Source organism: Lissotriton vulgaris, chromosome 8, assembly GCF_964263255.1.
Source record: "Lissotriton vulgaris chromosome 8, aLisVul1.2, whole genome shotgun sequence".
Taxonomy (NCBI): domain Eukaryota; kingdom Metazoa; phylum Chordata; class Amphibia; order Caudata; family Salamandridae; genus Lissotriton; species Lissotriton vulgaris.
Window position 1 is genome coordinate 196,370,507 of NC_141696.1, and position 14,666 is coordinate 196,385,172.

At 46.5% G+C, this 14,666-nt stretch overlaps 1 protein-coding gene across 1 annotated transcript in view; it reads left to right on the forward strand.

Annotated features, from left to right (window-relative positions):
* Nucleotides 1–14,666, forward strand: part of HIKESHI (heat shock protein nuclear import factor hikeshi) — a 127,189-nt gene that overhangs the window by 61,800 nt on the left and 50,723 nt on the right. The window contains exon 3 of the mRNA XM_086933974.1: nt 8,527–8,678. Within this exon, the coding sequence (XP_086790100.1) occupies nt 8,527–8,678 (152 nt within the window). The remainder of the gene's footprint in view (nt 1–8,526; nt 8,679–14,666) is intronic.

A 14,666-nucleotide genomic window follows, 5' to 3' on the forward strand; every position in this document is an offset into this window, starting at 1 on the left:
GTAGGGCGTAACTGCCACGCCATTGGCGTTCCAGTTGGCACAGGCAAGTTTCTTTGCTTTTAGGTCAGGTGAGAACCATCTTTGGGCGTCTGCGCGCCAAGCCAATTTGACTTTTTTATAAGGGGCATGAATGTCACTTGCTGCTTGTCGCCAGCCGGAAAGGTTAGATTCAGATAGATTAATGTCCGGATGGGGGGTGGGATTGTGTTGGCCAGTGTCTGTAGAAATTCTGCTCTAGCTCGTCCACCCGCTACAGTGGTGGTTGGCTTAGGGGGGGGAAGTAGATAGGTTGAATTTAAGAAGGAGATGGTCCGACCAAAGGCAGGGGATAGTTGTCGGAGTTGTGACTAACGAAATATTGGCCCATACCTGGTCTAAGATGTGGCCCTTACAGTGGGTAGGCGAGAGCACTCGTGAGAAATGCAAGTTTGTAAGTAGCTCTGTGAGTTCCCTAGAGCGAAGACCTTCCGTGGGGTCGCTGAACCAATAATTGAAATCGCCTATCAGACAAATCCTGGCATGATCCATCGCCAGATTGGCGACTTGCTCGCTTAACGTAAGAAGGAAGGATGGCAAAGAGTTTGGGGGTCTGTACAAAAGGACGCATGCAATAGTTGTGTGAGGGGTTTCGAGCTTGAGCACCAGATTTTCGGTGTCTGGTAGGTTCAAGCAGGTCAGGGTGATGACTTTCAGTTTGGAGCGGATAACTGCAGTAACCCCCCCGCCGGCTTTGCTTGACCCTCGATCGGCATGAATAATATAGTAGTTCGGTGGTAGAGCTGCTATTATATCGGGAGCAGAATCAGGGGTCAGCCAGGTCTCGTGAGTAGAAGGATATCCGGTTTGTCCGTGTCTAACAGAAGGAAAATATCCATCTGGTGTTTTACCAGGGAGCGGGTATTTAGGTCGAGAATGGCCAGGGAATGAGAATGTAAGCCAGGCATCGCCTGGCTGTTAAAGCTCATCATGTTGGTAGATTCTACGGAGGAGTGCACTCGGCTACAATTCCTAGTCTCCTTGCCCGGTTAACTGTTTCCCTAGACAAATAGCCCTGACCTCTATTGTATTTCATGAGGTCATTGCGGGAGTATGGAATTGGACAAGCAGTCTGACTGGCTCCGGGTCTCGACTGGTCGTGGACAGGCGCAGACGGGCTTGCGGCGCGCCCGCTGCGCTTCCTAGTCGGGGGAGCCATTTTATGGCTACGAGGGCGGGAGGGGCTGAGCACTGTACCGCTTGCCTGCTCCTCACCCATGATGGCGGTTCCAAAGCTGGACCCCAGGCAGCACCTGATCGGCTGCGGTGGGGACGAGCAGGTAAGGACAGGGTGGGCAGTTAGAAGTATTCAGAACGGTGACCGCAATAAGCACAATTGAGCACAGTTGTACAATTTTAAAACAAAGAGTAGTGCAAAATGCGATCACAAGTGCAAGTTTTAAAATAATGCAAATCAATGCACGCTCGCACACATACAGTCCCGGCTTTCCGCCTCAGGACAACCACAGCCGCATGCACACTGTCAATCGGTGCACGTGGTGGATTTCAGGGTTTTTATGGCTACGAGGGCGGGAGTGGCCGAGCACTGGACCGCTCGCCTGCTCCTCACCCAAGATGGCGGTTCCAAAGCTGGACCCCAGGCAGCACCTGATCGGCTGCGGTGGGCACGAGCAGGTAAGGACAGGGTGGGCAGTTAGAAGTATTCAGAACGGTTCCCGCAATAAGCACAATTGAGCACAGTTGTACAATTTAAAAACAAAGAATAGTGCAAAATGCGATCACAAGTGCAAGTTTTAAAATAATGCAAATCAATGCGCACTCGCACACATACAGTCCCGGCTTTCCGCCTCAGGACAACCCCAGCCGCATGCACACTGTCAACGGGCTGTTGTCTTCTTTGAAACCTTTTCACATGTTCGTGGAATCTCTAGTCTGTTGCAGAATCATGTATTATGTACCTTAATTTTGATTCTGTCCTGTTTATACTTCTCTTCTTTGTGTCAGTATTTCGTTGGACTTCCTGTTTTTCCCTCTTTTACCCATACCATTGATTGGGTCTGTCCTGACATGTCGTCTCAACTTGCAGCTCGTCTTTCGCATCGTTATATACATACTGGTAACACATCTCAGACCATTATCTTGTATCTAACTTTTTCCACTTCATGTACCTTATTTCCTACCTCATTCCCTTTCTTTTATTTGTTTCTTTGTTGTTTTTGATTGACTCTGATCCTTTGGTGGTCTTTAGGGTGATGGTTAAAGAGCTGAGGTGAACACATTGCTAAACAATAACATGTTTAGTTGCAGGGTTATTATTTTAGATGGGTTTGTAATTATATTTGCCATGTGGCACATAATTGTAATTGATGACATTCCTACAGATAAGACCCATTCCATGATTCATTATAGGTTGGAAGTGGGCAGCTCTCATAGCTAAAACTTTAAGATCTACACACCAGTGATTTTCACCTGGGCAACATATCTCTTTCCAAAGGATATATGGGAAGTACCAAGGGTGCTTATCTGAGTGGGTGTGGAACTTGGAGTATATGCCTTGTTTTGAAGGAAGCATGGGAATAAAATCAGAGCTGTGCAAATGGCTTTGATAATGCTTTGAATCTTTAGTTTAGAGAAATACATGATCATAGCGATGTGGGTAAAGTGGTTCCACCTTACCAGCTTGACTGCTGTCTGTTTTTAGGTCAAGCCTAGACAGCATTTGTGCTGTCAGCACTATCTGTTGGATAGTCTTTGTGGGCTTGAACCGCACCCCCCCTCCCCCAATCTCTTTTCATTTACTGCCCCAGGACTTGTAGGCTTCAGCTTTTTTTCTATTCTACTTTCTTTACAGGAACTTTTTTTTTATTTTATTCCAGTGAGCGTTTCCCTGGCTCAGCGTGGTGCCTGTTTCATGGATGCCTCACTTTATCTGTCTGGCTCTCCTCCCCCTGCTCTCTCTGTTCTCCTGGTACTGCCCCTCACTCCCTCACCTCGGGCTGCGGCTGTCTCCTCCTCCCACTGCTTGTTGCTTGACATTTTAGGATCAAATGTGGGTCGCATGCTTTGTATTCTGCATACAGATATGGAAGTTACTGCCTCGGCTCCCCTTGTTTGAGAGTACTCTCATCCTACTGCTGGGGCCATACCTGGGCGGTCGAGATAGTGGGTTATCTTTCCTCATGGATGCTGCTGGACTCCAAATGGAGGAACTGGGCTCGCGCACTAGGATTTGCACTTTGGAATTATGCCAGGTTCTATAAGGGCTATGGAGTGGTGCTTCGATGAGGTAATTGTGTTTTTTATATTCCAGCCTGCTGTGATTTGAGGGAGGCGAAGCACTGTATATGTCCATGCAGGCGCCTCTCAGACCTGAAGCGTCAGCATATAAAAAGTTTTTGAAAGAAAAATAAAATTGCACTTTAAGCAACCACAGAGCAGTTAACTAAATAACTGCTTGCAAGTGCATGCTAGTGGATTTGCCGATTGGAGATGAAGACAAACAGGTTTTTGTATTCTTTTTTTTCCCTGCATACAGCGAATACTTTGGAATGTACCGTAATCCCACTGATTCGAACCCTTGGTGTTGTTGTTTGTTTACTTTGCACGACCCTGCTTTGGAAAATTGTTTTGTGTAATATAGTATATTAACAGTATGGCTTATATAATGATAGTGACTGAAGGATTTCAAAGGTATCCAGTTGCCCACAAGTGCATGTGTATGCTAAGGTTATGAGACGTTTCCAAAATTTTAGCTCCCAAATCTTGTGTCAAATTAATGATATGCGTATGTGCTAAAAAAGCGGCATAGATGTTCTGCATGGAAATGAATCAGTGCCATTTATGGACTAGTCACATGCCTGGCTCAAAATGGAAGCTCCAAACTTTCCCGCATTGTGCAAAAGTTTGTGCAGATGAGACCATAGCAGGCCATGAACATCCAATGTGGGGCAAACCATTACGGCTGCTGGTTTGTGTTTTAGATAGGACACAGTTATTTCACAAGTTTTTACCCCCCTCTCAGCCACATAGTTCAAAATATGTAGCTGATGTTTTCAACTTGTTGATGAAAGTTTAGGAGGTGATGTGTGCTTTTGGTTGAGGATGAACCTGCATTTTTATTTAGCCACCCCCTTCTATGTTGTATGGATAATCTGTACTTTGCTTGCACGTATGAAAGGGAACCCTCAACTTTTCCTGATAGGCCTTGGGAAGGACATAATGAGAACAATCAGCTTTTCTTCAGAGTTCCTTTTTTATGTAGATTATACATATAATGGGAGCCTTTCAATGCTGCCCCTTCTATTATCCGATTTAGACGCAACTTTAATTCTTTGCCCATGATGGAGGCTGCCACTTCTGTGTCTGCTAGCTTCCCTCGACTGCCCCTACACCACTTCAAGCTACCTGGCACTGCTCCCAATTCTGCAAACCTCAACACCTTCCTCACTTCTGCAAGCTTCCTTGGCTGCCCCTACACCACTGCAAGCTCCCCAGCACTGCTCCCAATGCTGCGAGCATCCACACGTTCCGATTTGGGCTTGATATAACCTTACACATATTCAGGATAATGTGCTGCATGGCTAAACACTTATAAAGTCCCAAAGGCTAGAGCTATTGGCTATGCCAATGCTTTTTTTTTTAAGGGGCGGTCGAGATTTTCATTAGACCTGTGATAAAAGTGTTGCCATAATTCATACTAGGCAATGCAAATACCTGCAGACAAGTCATACATGTCAGTTAAAGGTTTCAATGTCCAGTCTCTAATTTCATTAAAAAAATAATTAAAAGCAGTTATGTTTTTCATATTATAATGCAGCAATCATTCTCAATAAAATAATTGCTACATTTACTAAAGTCCCATTGATGCTGTTTTAAAACTGTGCATTGGTTAATACTGTTAATTGTAGCTAGAAGGGCTTTGATTCAGTATGCAAGACTGAACTTCGATAGTCACCTTTTCAGTGCTCTTATTCACTATGTTTAAGTAGAATTGTAATTGTAAATTGTATTTATATAGAACTTACTACCCCGACTCGGCGTTAAAGTATTGTATAGGTTTCCAGTTTCTGTGAAACCCAGGTCAGATTTGTTGGTGTAGAATAGCTGACTCGCTCCTTTCAAAACCCCCAAACATCATTTATTTTTATTCTTAACGGGAAAATGCATGCCCATACCATGTGTTGCGGTACATAATCATGTCCTCTAGTGTTGGACTTGGGGGTTTGCAAGTTATTTTTTCTTAGAAGAAAGTCTTTTGAATCGCACAATGCACTGACTTCTCCCTTAGTTGGCAGTATACATAGGCACCGACTCCATGTTATTTTTTTTTTTTGCTTCTATCTGGTTTGAACATGGATTACCAGGACTGCGAGTTCATCGCATTCTTCATGCTTCAGCTTGGGCCGACGCTGTGAAATTCGATTCCATTTGTCTGCGTTCTCCTCAGCAACATCCTCTGGAGACTGACTTAACACCTGACTCCTGACATGAGGGCCTCTGGCCCTCACAGGGCCATGTGCCTGCATCTTTGACTGCTTCTCTACAGAGAATGCTCTCCGGGTGATGGAACGGACTGAATTATAATACTGTCCCACACAACTACCTCAAATATCAGTGGTCTGATCACCATTAGGTGTCCTATCTCTGCCTCTACCACTGACCAAGACAATGCTATTTGTCAGGCCTGCCTCACCATGTGCCTGAACAAGACCACCTGTTATCGGTGATAACAAAGGTGGGCCGACCAGAAGATGGGGCTGCAAGACTCCAACGACACCCATGACCACTTCAGAATAGAGACCCAGCTCGACATTGAAGAATTTGAGGACCCTCGGGCGTATCACCGATTCAGCGACCTCTCAGCCTTCCTAGAGGCAGTGTTTTCCCCGACTCTGACCAGTAGGAAGAGGAACAAGAAGTCCCATCATCCAACAATTTCCTTCCCTTGAATGAAGACCTCCCTAAGGGTCAGGCGTATGGTGGACACCCATGCCCAGCCTCAGAGAAGGGCTCAGACAGAGGCATAGCACCACCATCGAGTGGGTCAGGCATCCAGTCTTCCAACCACCACACAGACTTGGGGCTCTACCATTTTCGGGTTACAGTCGGCTCCGAACAGCTTTACAACGGACGCTAGTCCCAGCTCTGGGCATTGACCCTCTTAAGTCGCCGAGACCCAAGATCCTCCACAAGCTTGGAGACATTTGAAGCAGAAGATACCCTATGCGCGGGCACCAAGGCCGACTTTGATGTCGAACCCACTGTCTAATCTGAGGTCGCCACTGATGCTGAAACTGTCATTGGCACGGAGGCTGACTGAGACGATTAGGAGCAACCATACGTACAGAGACTGCAGGAGCAGCTGGATGCAAGGCAAAAGCAACTGTTCATCCATTCCCAGATAGGGAAGATCGCCTGGAAGCTCCCATCAACAATACCCTTGAATATTTTGTTTCAGAAATAAAAACCGGACTTTTCTGAAACAGCTCGCATTGGAGCCGTGTCGAGCTCCTAAGCCCAAGACACAAGGATAGGTGCACCATCCTTTTCCCCTATGTTCCAATTCTTCCTCCTTTTCCATCTCTTCCACAGGCTCCACTGCCACCACCTCCCAGGTTACCACCTTCATTGCCTCCACAGTCATCAAGAGGGGTTCCCCCACTCCGCCTATGGAGAAGGCAGTCCCTTTGACCCTGCTGACCGTTATAGGGCTGACCTATTGGCGACCACCAAGTTTATTTGCCCAGGGGATCCAGACCTGGACCAATACTCCTCCTGTTGTCTCTTCCCCAAACAATACTACAACATATTATGGGGTGATCCAAAGGGCAGACACTTTCCACAGCGTGGATATGCATGTCCTCCACAAGGCAGATAATTTCCTCATAGAAACTCTCTCTAAGTCCTAGAGTACCGTCTAGTTCCTCCCGATGTTGATGGACATGTTCAGATCAGCCCAACACATTCAAGGAGCCTGTCAAGGTCAGGTTGGTAACACCACAGTACAGAAAAAGTGCAAACCCTCTCCCATTTACCCAGGCAACATCAGGGGTCATGCTCCACCGGACTCCTCCAGTGGGCTTCTGCTCAGACCACGGGTGGCACCCCCTGCCCGATAAGGAGAGCAAGAAGCTGTACGCTGCTTGCAAAAGGGTAACAGTAGGTGCCTCTACCCACTGGGGGATGGCCAGCTCCATCGGCCTCCTTTCCCACTATGACAGGGTTCTGAGGGCTTAGATGCAGGAGCTAGTCAAGCATCTTCTGTAGAAATTCAAAAAGAAGGGGGAAAGAAACAGTTCAGGAGGGTAAAACTATTTCCAATGCCACCATCAGTAACTCCCTCGACACGACTGACACTGCGTTTAAATGAGTCAACACCAGATCATGCCGTGACTCGCTCCGTGTTTAAGATGGTCCAGTGACATCTGCTCAACCTGCCCTACGATAGAGATCATCTGTTCTCCATCCAGGGATCTCCACTGATAATCCTAAGCACTGAATAGTTCCACCCGTGTATGGGGACCCCAGAGCACATTTTTGTGTTTGTTTCTTGGTATGATCCAGTCTGTGAAGTAGTCCGCTGCATGTTCTGTGTCTTCAGTGGTGGTGGGTTGGCGGTAATTGAGGGCATTGGTCCATTGTTGCTCCGATACCTTTGACAAGCTGCGCAGTGTCTCGCTGGCGGTAGGGAGAGGGTGTTGGGGGTGTTTCGAGATTAAGTGGACGCAGTGGTGGTCGGTCCAGGGGAGCTACTCTGTGTGGGTGTATTTTATTCCATTGCTGGCTGAGAAGATTGGGTCGAGCATGTCTGGTAGTTGACCAGTTTGAGTCCGGCCATACTTTCTAGGAGGGCGGCCGCATTGAGATCTCCTAGGAAGATGTACAGATTCGAGCAATGGCTATAGGGGCAATGAAGTCGGAAATGGTGTTGCAGAACCATTTCCAGAAAGCAGGGAGTTGTCCCGGAGGTCTGTAGGCGAGGGTGCCTCTGATGGTGGTTTTTTGGTTTGTTTGGAGTTGTGCTCTTGTCTGATTGATTCCCATAATCTGAATAGTACATCTTAATAGTGCTAGCACTTAAACTCTTAAACCACTGGTTTCTCAGAATGCTTCCTGCTCCGGAAGTCTGAAAACACCCATCAGTTCTAATGCACTGACCTGCTAGATTTCCTTGTCCAAAAAGCCTGCTTAATGGTTAATGATAGCCCGAAGTGCTTGTTTTTAGACTTACTTGTAGAGTAAATGTGGTAAATTGTCACAAATTAAGTTAATAGAAAGTGTCTGCCGAGGACTGTGGCTTGCTGCCTACTGTGAAACGACTATAGAAGACTTATTTTCAACAGATAAAGTTTACAATGAACATTTTATGGATCTACCACTATTTCAACAGCATTTATAAGTGTGCAGATAGGATATAAAGGACTAGGGAGGGCTGACATTTGGGAGGCAAGTAAATAGTGTAGCATTTGTGACTTGTATGAAGACAGTTTTCCCCTCTGAACTAACATAGCATGTTCTTATTTGTTTTAGGAGAAGGAAGCCAGCATCCATTTGGAGCCATGAACATTCCTCAAACGCCATCTGTTGCCCAAATTGGAATTTCTGTTGAATTATTGGAGCAGTTAGCACAGCAGACTCCTGTTGCCAGTGCAGCTGTATCAACAGTTGATTCATTCACCCAGGTAATTATAGAAACATAGAATTTAATGGTGGTTGAGAGCTCCCCAGTTTAGTTTCTGCCCACTCGCAGGCAGCTCAAGTTCAAATCTTACATGGAATCCTGCTCAACACTTGCTCGTTTGGTTCATTTCGCTTGTTCTATCTATTCAGAAACCTTTTTTAAAAGATTAATCTTATGACCAAGTTTTTGGAATACTCTTCAAAACAAATTATGTGTTCCCCTTAAAAGTTTAAATGGCAGTTCGTTAACTGCACCATAACTTGGCATGCTGCAGATGAAAACATCTGGTCTCGACAAAGGTACACAACCTCCCATCTTTGTCTGCTAGTAGTATAGTGCATTTTCCTCCGGCCATATCATTTTGTTCGATCATTGAGGTCATCAGGTCTGACAAGCCAACATACACTCCTGTTTGTTTCCTTAAAAACTCTTAAAGATCCCTCCCCTGATTCCCTGGTTATCTTACTTTTAGAATGAACTTGGGAACATTTCATGTTGATGTTGTGTCCCTGAGACAGTACAGCTAAGCTCCACTCATTTCTGCTATGTTAGTCTCCATTCTGACGACCTGTGTGGAGTTAGTGGGCGATGTGCTGTCACATCATGTTTTTGGTTAATCAGTGGCATTCAGAGGAGAAGCTCCTTGGCTCAGACGTAGGCAGTAATTCGGTAGGCACACTGCCACAATGGTTCTGGGCGCACATACACACTGCATGCACATGCACAGGATTTTACCTGCTGGGTTAACACCTCTACCTCCATTCTCTATCGATACTGTGGACACAACACTCAAGCAGCAGCCATAGCTCACTGTCAGTCCAATACAGTTATAAAATGAATAACTAAGGGATTGCATTACCGCAAGCACACTTGAAGATTGACATTGTAAGTCAGCTTAATTTCGTGCCAATCTTGGGTCTTTGCGGTGAAAGGGTGAAAATGACAAAAATTAATTCCTCTAACCCTAGATGCATAGCACTTGGCAGAACTGAAAAGCACGTTCAGGGGAGATAATTCCAGGAAAGGACTTTCATGTTTGAGAGCTTGAAGTGGTGGGAGGCTTGAATTCTAGGATTGGTGATGGTCAGAGGAACCTGGTATTAGAAACACGCTAAGAGGAGGGTCTGGCGAGACACCGGAAAGTGACACAAGACATTTTCCAACATTGGGGAGGACCTTGGCTCGATCTCTTCCCTGACACCACAGAGCGAGCAATGTCACCACTTATGTTCACTCGGGTTCCCAAGAAGACTCTCTTGTTCTCTGAGGCTCATTCTGCCAATCGTAGAGCACATGACTCATGTGTGCCTTTCCGCCACTACCTCTCGTGCCCAGACTTCTGAAGACCAGGAACAGCCAGTCCCGAGTCATTCTAGTCACTCCAAATTGGGAGATTGTGGTACCCGGAGCTTATGGGCTTTGAGCTTCTATCCTTCTGTTAGGCTCCCACTTTGAGAGGATCTTGCACCTGAGCATGCACAACCTGCACCTCCATGCATTGAATGGTGACTCTTGATCCCCTTTGACCTTCCTCCCGAGGTAGTTGATGTTCTCGGTGCCCAGATGCCCTTCAATGAAAATTATTTATGCTGGATTCTGGGAAAAGTTTGTGGCTTGGTGATGTCTTTGTCAGGTGGACCCGTTGCAGGCAAAACTGTTAAATGTGTTGTTTTTAGCCCAGAAGGATCTTGCTCTGTGCACAGTTGGCCGTTTAGGCCTCCTTATGTTTGCACACCAACTGTTATTAGGCAAATCATAGGTTAATATACGTTTTCCAAAACGTTTTTCACCTATGCCATTTGTGATGTCACAATGGATCTCAAATTTGGTCCTCACATTTGAGGACAGGTGTCCATTGCGCCTACTCTCCCTTAAGATGGTCTTCCTGGTTGTGATTGCATCTGCACAATGGGTGAGACTCTTTAAGCCCAGCCTTCCTATACCACCTTTTTCTGGACAAACTGGTGTTAGTCAAATCACAGATTGGCTAGGAAGCAGTTTCCAGAAGGGGAATTTCCAGAAGGCCTAAGGGCCCACTCTAGTAGGGCCAAGCCTGCTACAACGCAGAGTGCCTGTCCTGGATATTTGTCAGGCTACGTTGCCATCAGTTCACATGTTCACGAAGTACTACCGCCTTGACAGTCAGGTCCGTCAAGATGGGCGTTTTCCCCGCTTGATCCTGCATGACTTTTTAGTTTGAGCCATTCCAAAGACCCACCACTATGGTAGGTTCTCCTTTAATTTACTTTCGCTAGGTGAGGAATCTGTGTTTAGAAAGATGTATTACAAAAAAGTTTACTTGCCTTATGTAACTCTGTTTCCGGTGGATACTCTAATTGCAGAATCTTCCCCGACCCACTCACCTCCACGTTCTGTGGAATGGACTGATCTCGTCCATACCATTAAGATTCCAACATAGAGTTCTAGACACCAGCACAATCTGATAATTGAAAACTTTGTATCGGATGCCGTAGACCAATATCAGAAAAAAATGATGTCAATGAGCGAAGGTGGTGGCTATGTAGGGACCTCGTGTCACATCTGGGGTGGGACGAACCTGACACGGATCCGCATGTCACCACCTACCGTCACATGTGGAAATTCCTGAGAAAATTCTCCTGATCCAGTTTGTCGCCTTGGGATATTCTCAAGATGAGGACTCTGCAGTTGGAGTATCCACCAGAAAGAGCATTACAGAAGTTAAGTAACTTGTTCTTTATTGGAAAGGTTAGAGGTTTTCAGAATTTGCTTTTATGTCCAAAGACACAGCTGTAGTCTTAACTTTAGCTTATGCCTTTGTCTTTTTTTTCTCCTAATGCATGCTCCCTTTTTCCCAGCACTTACCAGTACTTTAATTTAATCCACCAATTGTCCATCCTGCATTTGATTTGCTGCTCTTGGTCTGCTCCACATATCAAACTTAGAATCGCAGCTTGAATTTTTAAGCTCCAATTTCAAATTATTTAACATTTACTGAGCATTTAAATGTTTGTGTTTTAAATTTTGATTTTGCATGTGCATATATACTTTATGGAACAATTCTTTTATTCATTTTCACAATATCATAACATCGCGTATTCCTTCAACCACTGGCTGGCATGGAGTTTTTATGCATATGAGAGAGAGGGACAGCTGTGCGCCTACAACCAGGAGGCCGGCATCGAGTTTCAAAATATCAGTGGCATGTGTATCAGATTTCATAACAAGGGAAGTAAACTGCCTTATCTATGCCATGGACTGTGAAACATAAAAGGGACAAAAGAAAAAGAGAGCCCGGAATGTTAAACGGGGAGCGGGGCAAATAATAAGGAAAGAAGCACCCTCAACCTACCCCTCTCCACATCCGGTGTTTCTTCCGCACCCAAAGATGATCCTGTGATCCTGTAACAACCTACAATTTTAACTACAGGCAAGCTCCTAAACACACACCTCATTTGTGCCTGTATCCTGGGTAGTGGAAGGGAGGCGTAGGATTCGCAGCAAGCTGGGGCAAGTCCGCTCCCTGAATTCTTTGCTTAACAGTGTGATAAATGGTGGCCAAAGTTCTGTCTATGCTTCAGCTTTATTGTCCAGCATCATAGACATGCGCTCCATCGTGAGCGCAGTCCACAGCATTCTCAACCATGCAGTGTGGTCTGGAACCACTGAGGAACCCCAGTGACCAAGTAGTTCTAATCTTGCAGCATTAAGAGCTAAGGCTATCTCCCTTCCTCTAAGGGAGCGCTAAGGAAAGGTCGGGGGTTGGGGTGACCTAGCAGAGTATAGGCTGGGAAGTGCGGAGTATCCGTATTAAAGGCTTCATTTATGTCCTGAAGAATCAATTCCAAGTATCTAACAAGTTCAAGTTCAAGTTCAGAAATTTGTATAGCGCACTACTCACCCAGAGGGTCTCAAGGCGCTTGAGGGATGGTGGGAAGCTTTACTTATCGAATATCCAAGTTTTTAGTTGCTTTCTGAAGGAGAGATGGTTCTGTGTAAGGCGGATGTGGGTGGGGAGAGAATTCCAGGATTTGGCCGCTAAGTAGGAGAAGGATTTTCCTCCCATGGTGGATCTATGGATGCGCGGAATTGCGGCGAGGGCTTGGTTGGACTATCGTAATTGGCAGGTGGGGGTGTAGAAGGACAGTCGCGTGTTGAGGCATTCGGGTCCTAGGTCGTAGAGGGCTTTATGCGCGTGGGTGAGGAGACGGAACGTTATTCTCTTGTTGACGGGGAGCCAGTGGAGGTCTTTCAGGAGAGTGGAAATGTGAGCTTGACGAGGGATCTCCAGTATGAGTCTGGCTGAGGCGTTTTGGATACGTTGGAGTTTTTTCTGTAATTTGGCTGTGGTTCCGGCGTAAAGGGTGTTTCCGTAATCCAGTCGGCTTGTGACCAGTGCGTGGGTGACCGTCTTTCTTGTTTCGGTGGGGATCCAACGGAAGATTTTTTTGAGCATGCGTAGGATGTTGAAGCATGATGATGAGACGGCGTTGACTTGTCTGGTCATCGATAGGGAGGAGTCCAGGATGAAGCCCAGGTTACGTGCATGATCCATGGGTATGGGTGCGTTTCCCAGGGCTGGAGGCCACCATGAGTCGTCCCAGGCAGAGGGGGATGAACCTAAGATGAGTACTTCCGGTTTGTCCGAGTTTAGTTTTAAACGGCTGTTCTTCATCCACTCGGCTACTTCTTTCATTCCTTCGTGTAGGTTGGTTTTGGCAGTGTTTGGGTCTTTGGTGAGGGAGAGGATCAGCTGGGTGTCGTCTGCATAGGAGATAATGTTGAGGTCGTGTTGGCGCGCGATGGATGCGAGGGGACTCATGTATACGTTGAAGAGGGTGGGACTGAGTGATGATCCTTGAGGTACTCCGCAGATGACTTCGGTGGCTTCTGATCTAAAAGGGGGGAGGCGGACTCTCTGGGTTCTTCCGGCGAGGAACGAGATGATCCAGTCTAATGCTTTTCCTTGTATTCCGACGTTGCTGCTGATATTGCAGCATCTCTATGTGATTGTCACCATATTTGTGCCATATTTGTGCGTTGTATTAGGGTGCTATGACAGACTGTGTCGAAGGCAGCGGAGAGGTCAAGTAGGATGAGGGCTGCTGTTTCTCCGTTGTCTAATAGAGTTTGAATGTAGTCTGTTGCTGCGATGAGGGCGGTTTCGGTGCTGTGTTTGGCTCGGAAGCCGGACTGTGAAGGGTTGAGGGATTTGTTGGATTCAAGGAAGGCGGCGAGCTGAATGTTGACGGCTTTCTCAATGACTTTGGCTGGGAATGGGAGGAGCGAGATGGGGCGGTAGTTCTTAAGTTCAGAGGGGTCTGCTGTGGGCTTCTTTAGAAGGGCGCTGAGTTCGGCATGTTTCCAGCTTTCCGGGAAGGTAGCGGAGTTGAAGGAGCAGTTGATGACGTCGCGGAGATGGGGTGCGATAATGGAGTCTGCTTTGTTGAAAATGTGGTGGGGACATTGGTCGGTTGGCGATCCTGAATGGATGGAGTTCATCAGGCGGATGGTGTCTTCGGTGGTGATTGGGTTCCAGTTGCAAAGGTTGTTAGAGTGCGGTTTTGGTTCGGTGGTGGGTGGAGTGGGCTGGTCTTCGGACTGGTTTTTAAAGCTGTTATGTATGTCGGCGATTTTGTTGTGGAAGAAAGAGGATAGAGAGTCACAGAGGTCTTGGGAGGGAGTGATGTCGTTGGTGCTGGAGGTTGGGTTGGTAAATTCTTTGACGATGTTGAATAGTTCCTTGCTGTTTTGGGCGTTGTTATTAAGGCGATCCTTGAATGCTGATTTCTTGGTGGATCGGATCAGTTGGTGGTGTTTGCGGGTGGCGTTCTTGAAGGTGGCCAGGTTGTCGGTGGTTGGGTTTTTTCTCCAGGCTTTCTCGAGGGTGCGACAGAGCTTCTTGGATTTCTTAAGCTCATTGTTGACCCAGGGGGCTTTTTTGCTACCTTGCTTGGTTTGATGGTTTTTCAAGGGTGCTAGTTCGTCAGCGGTGTTGGTGATCCATTGT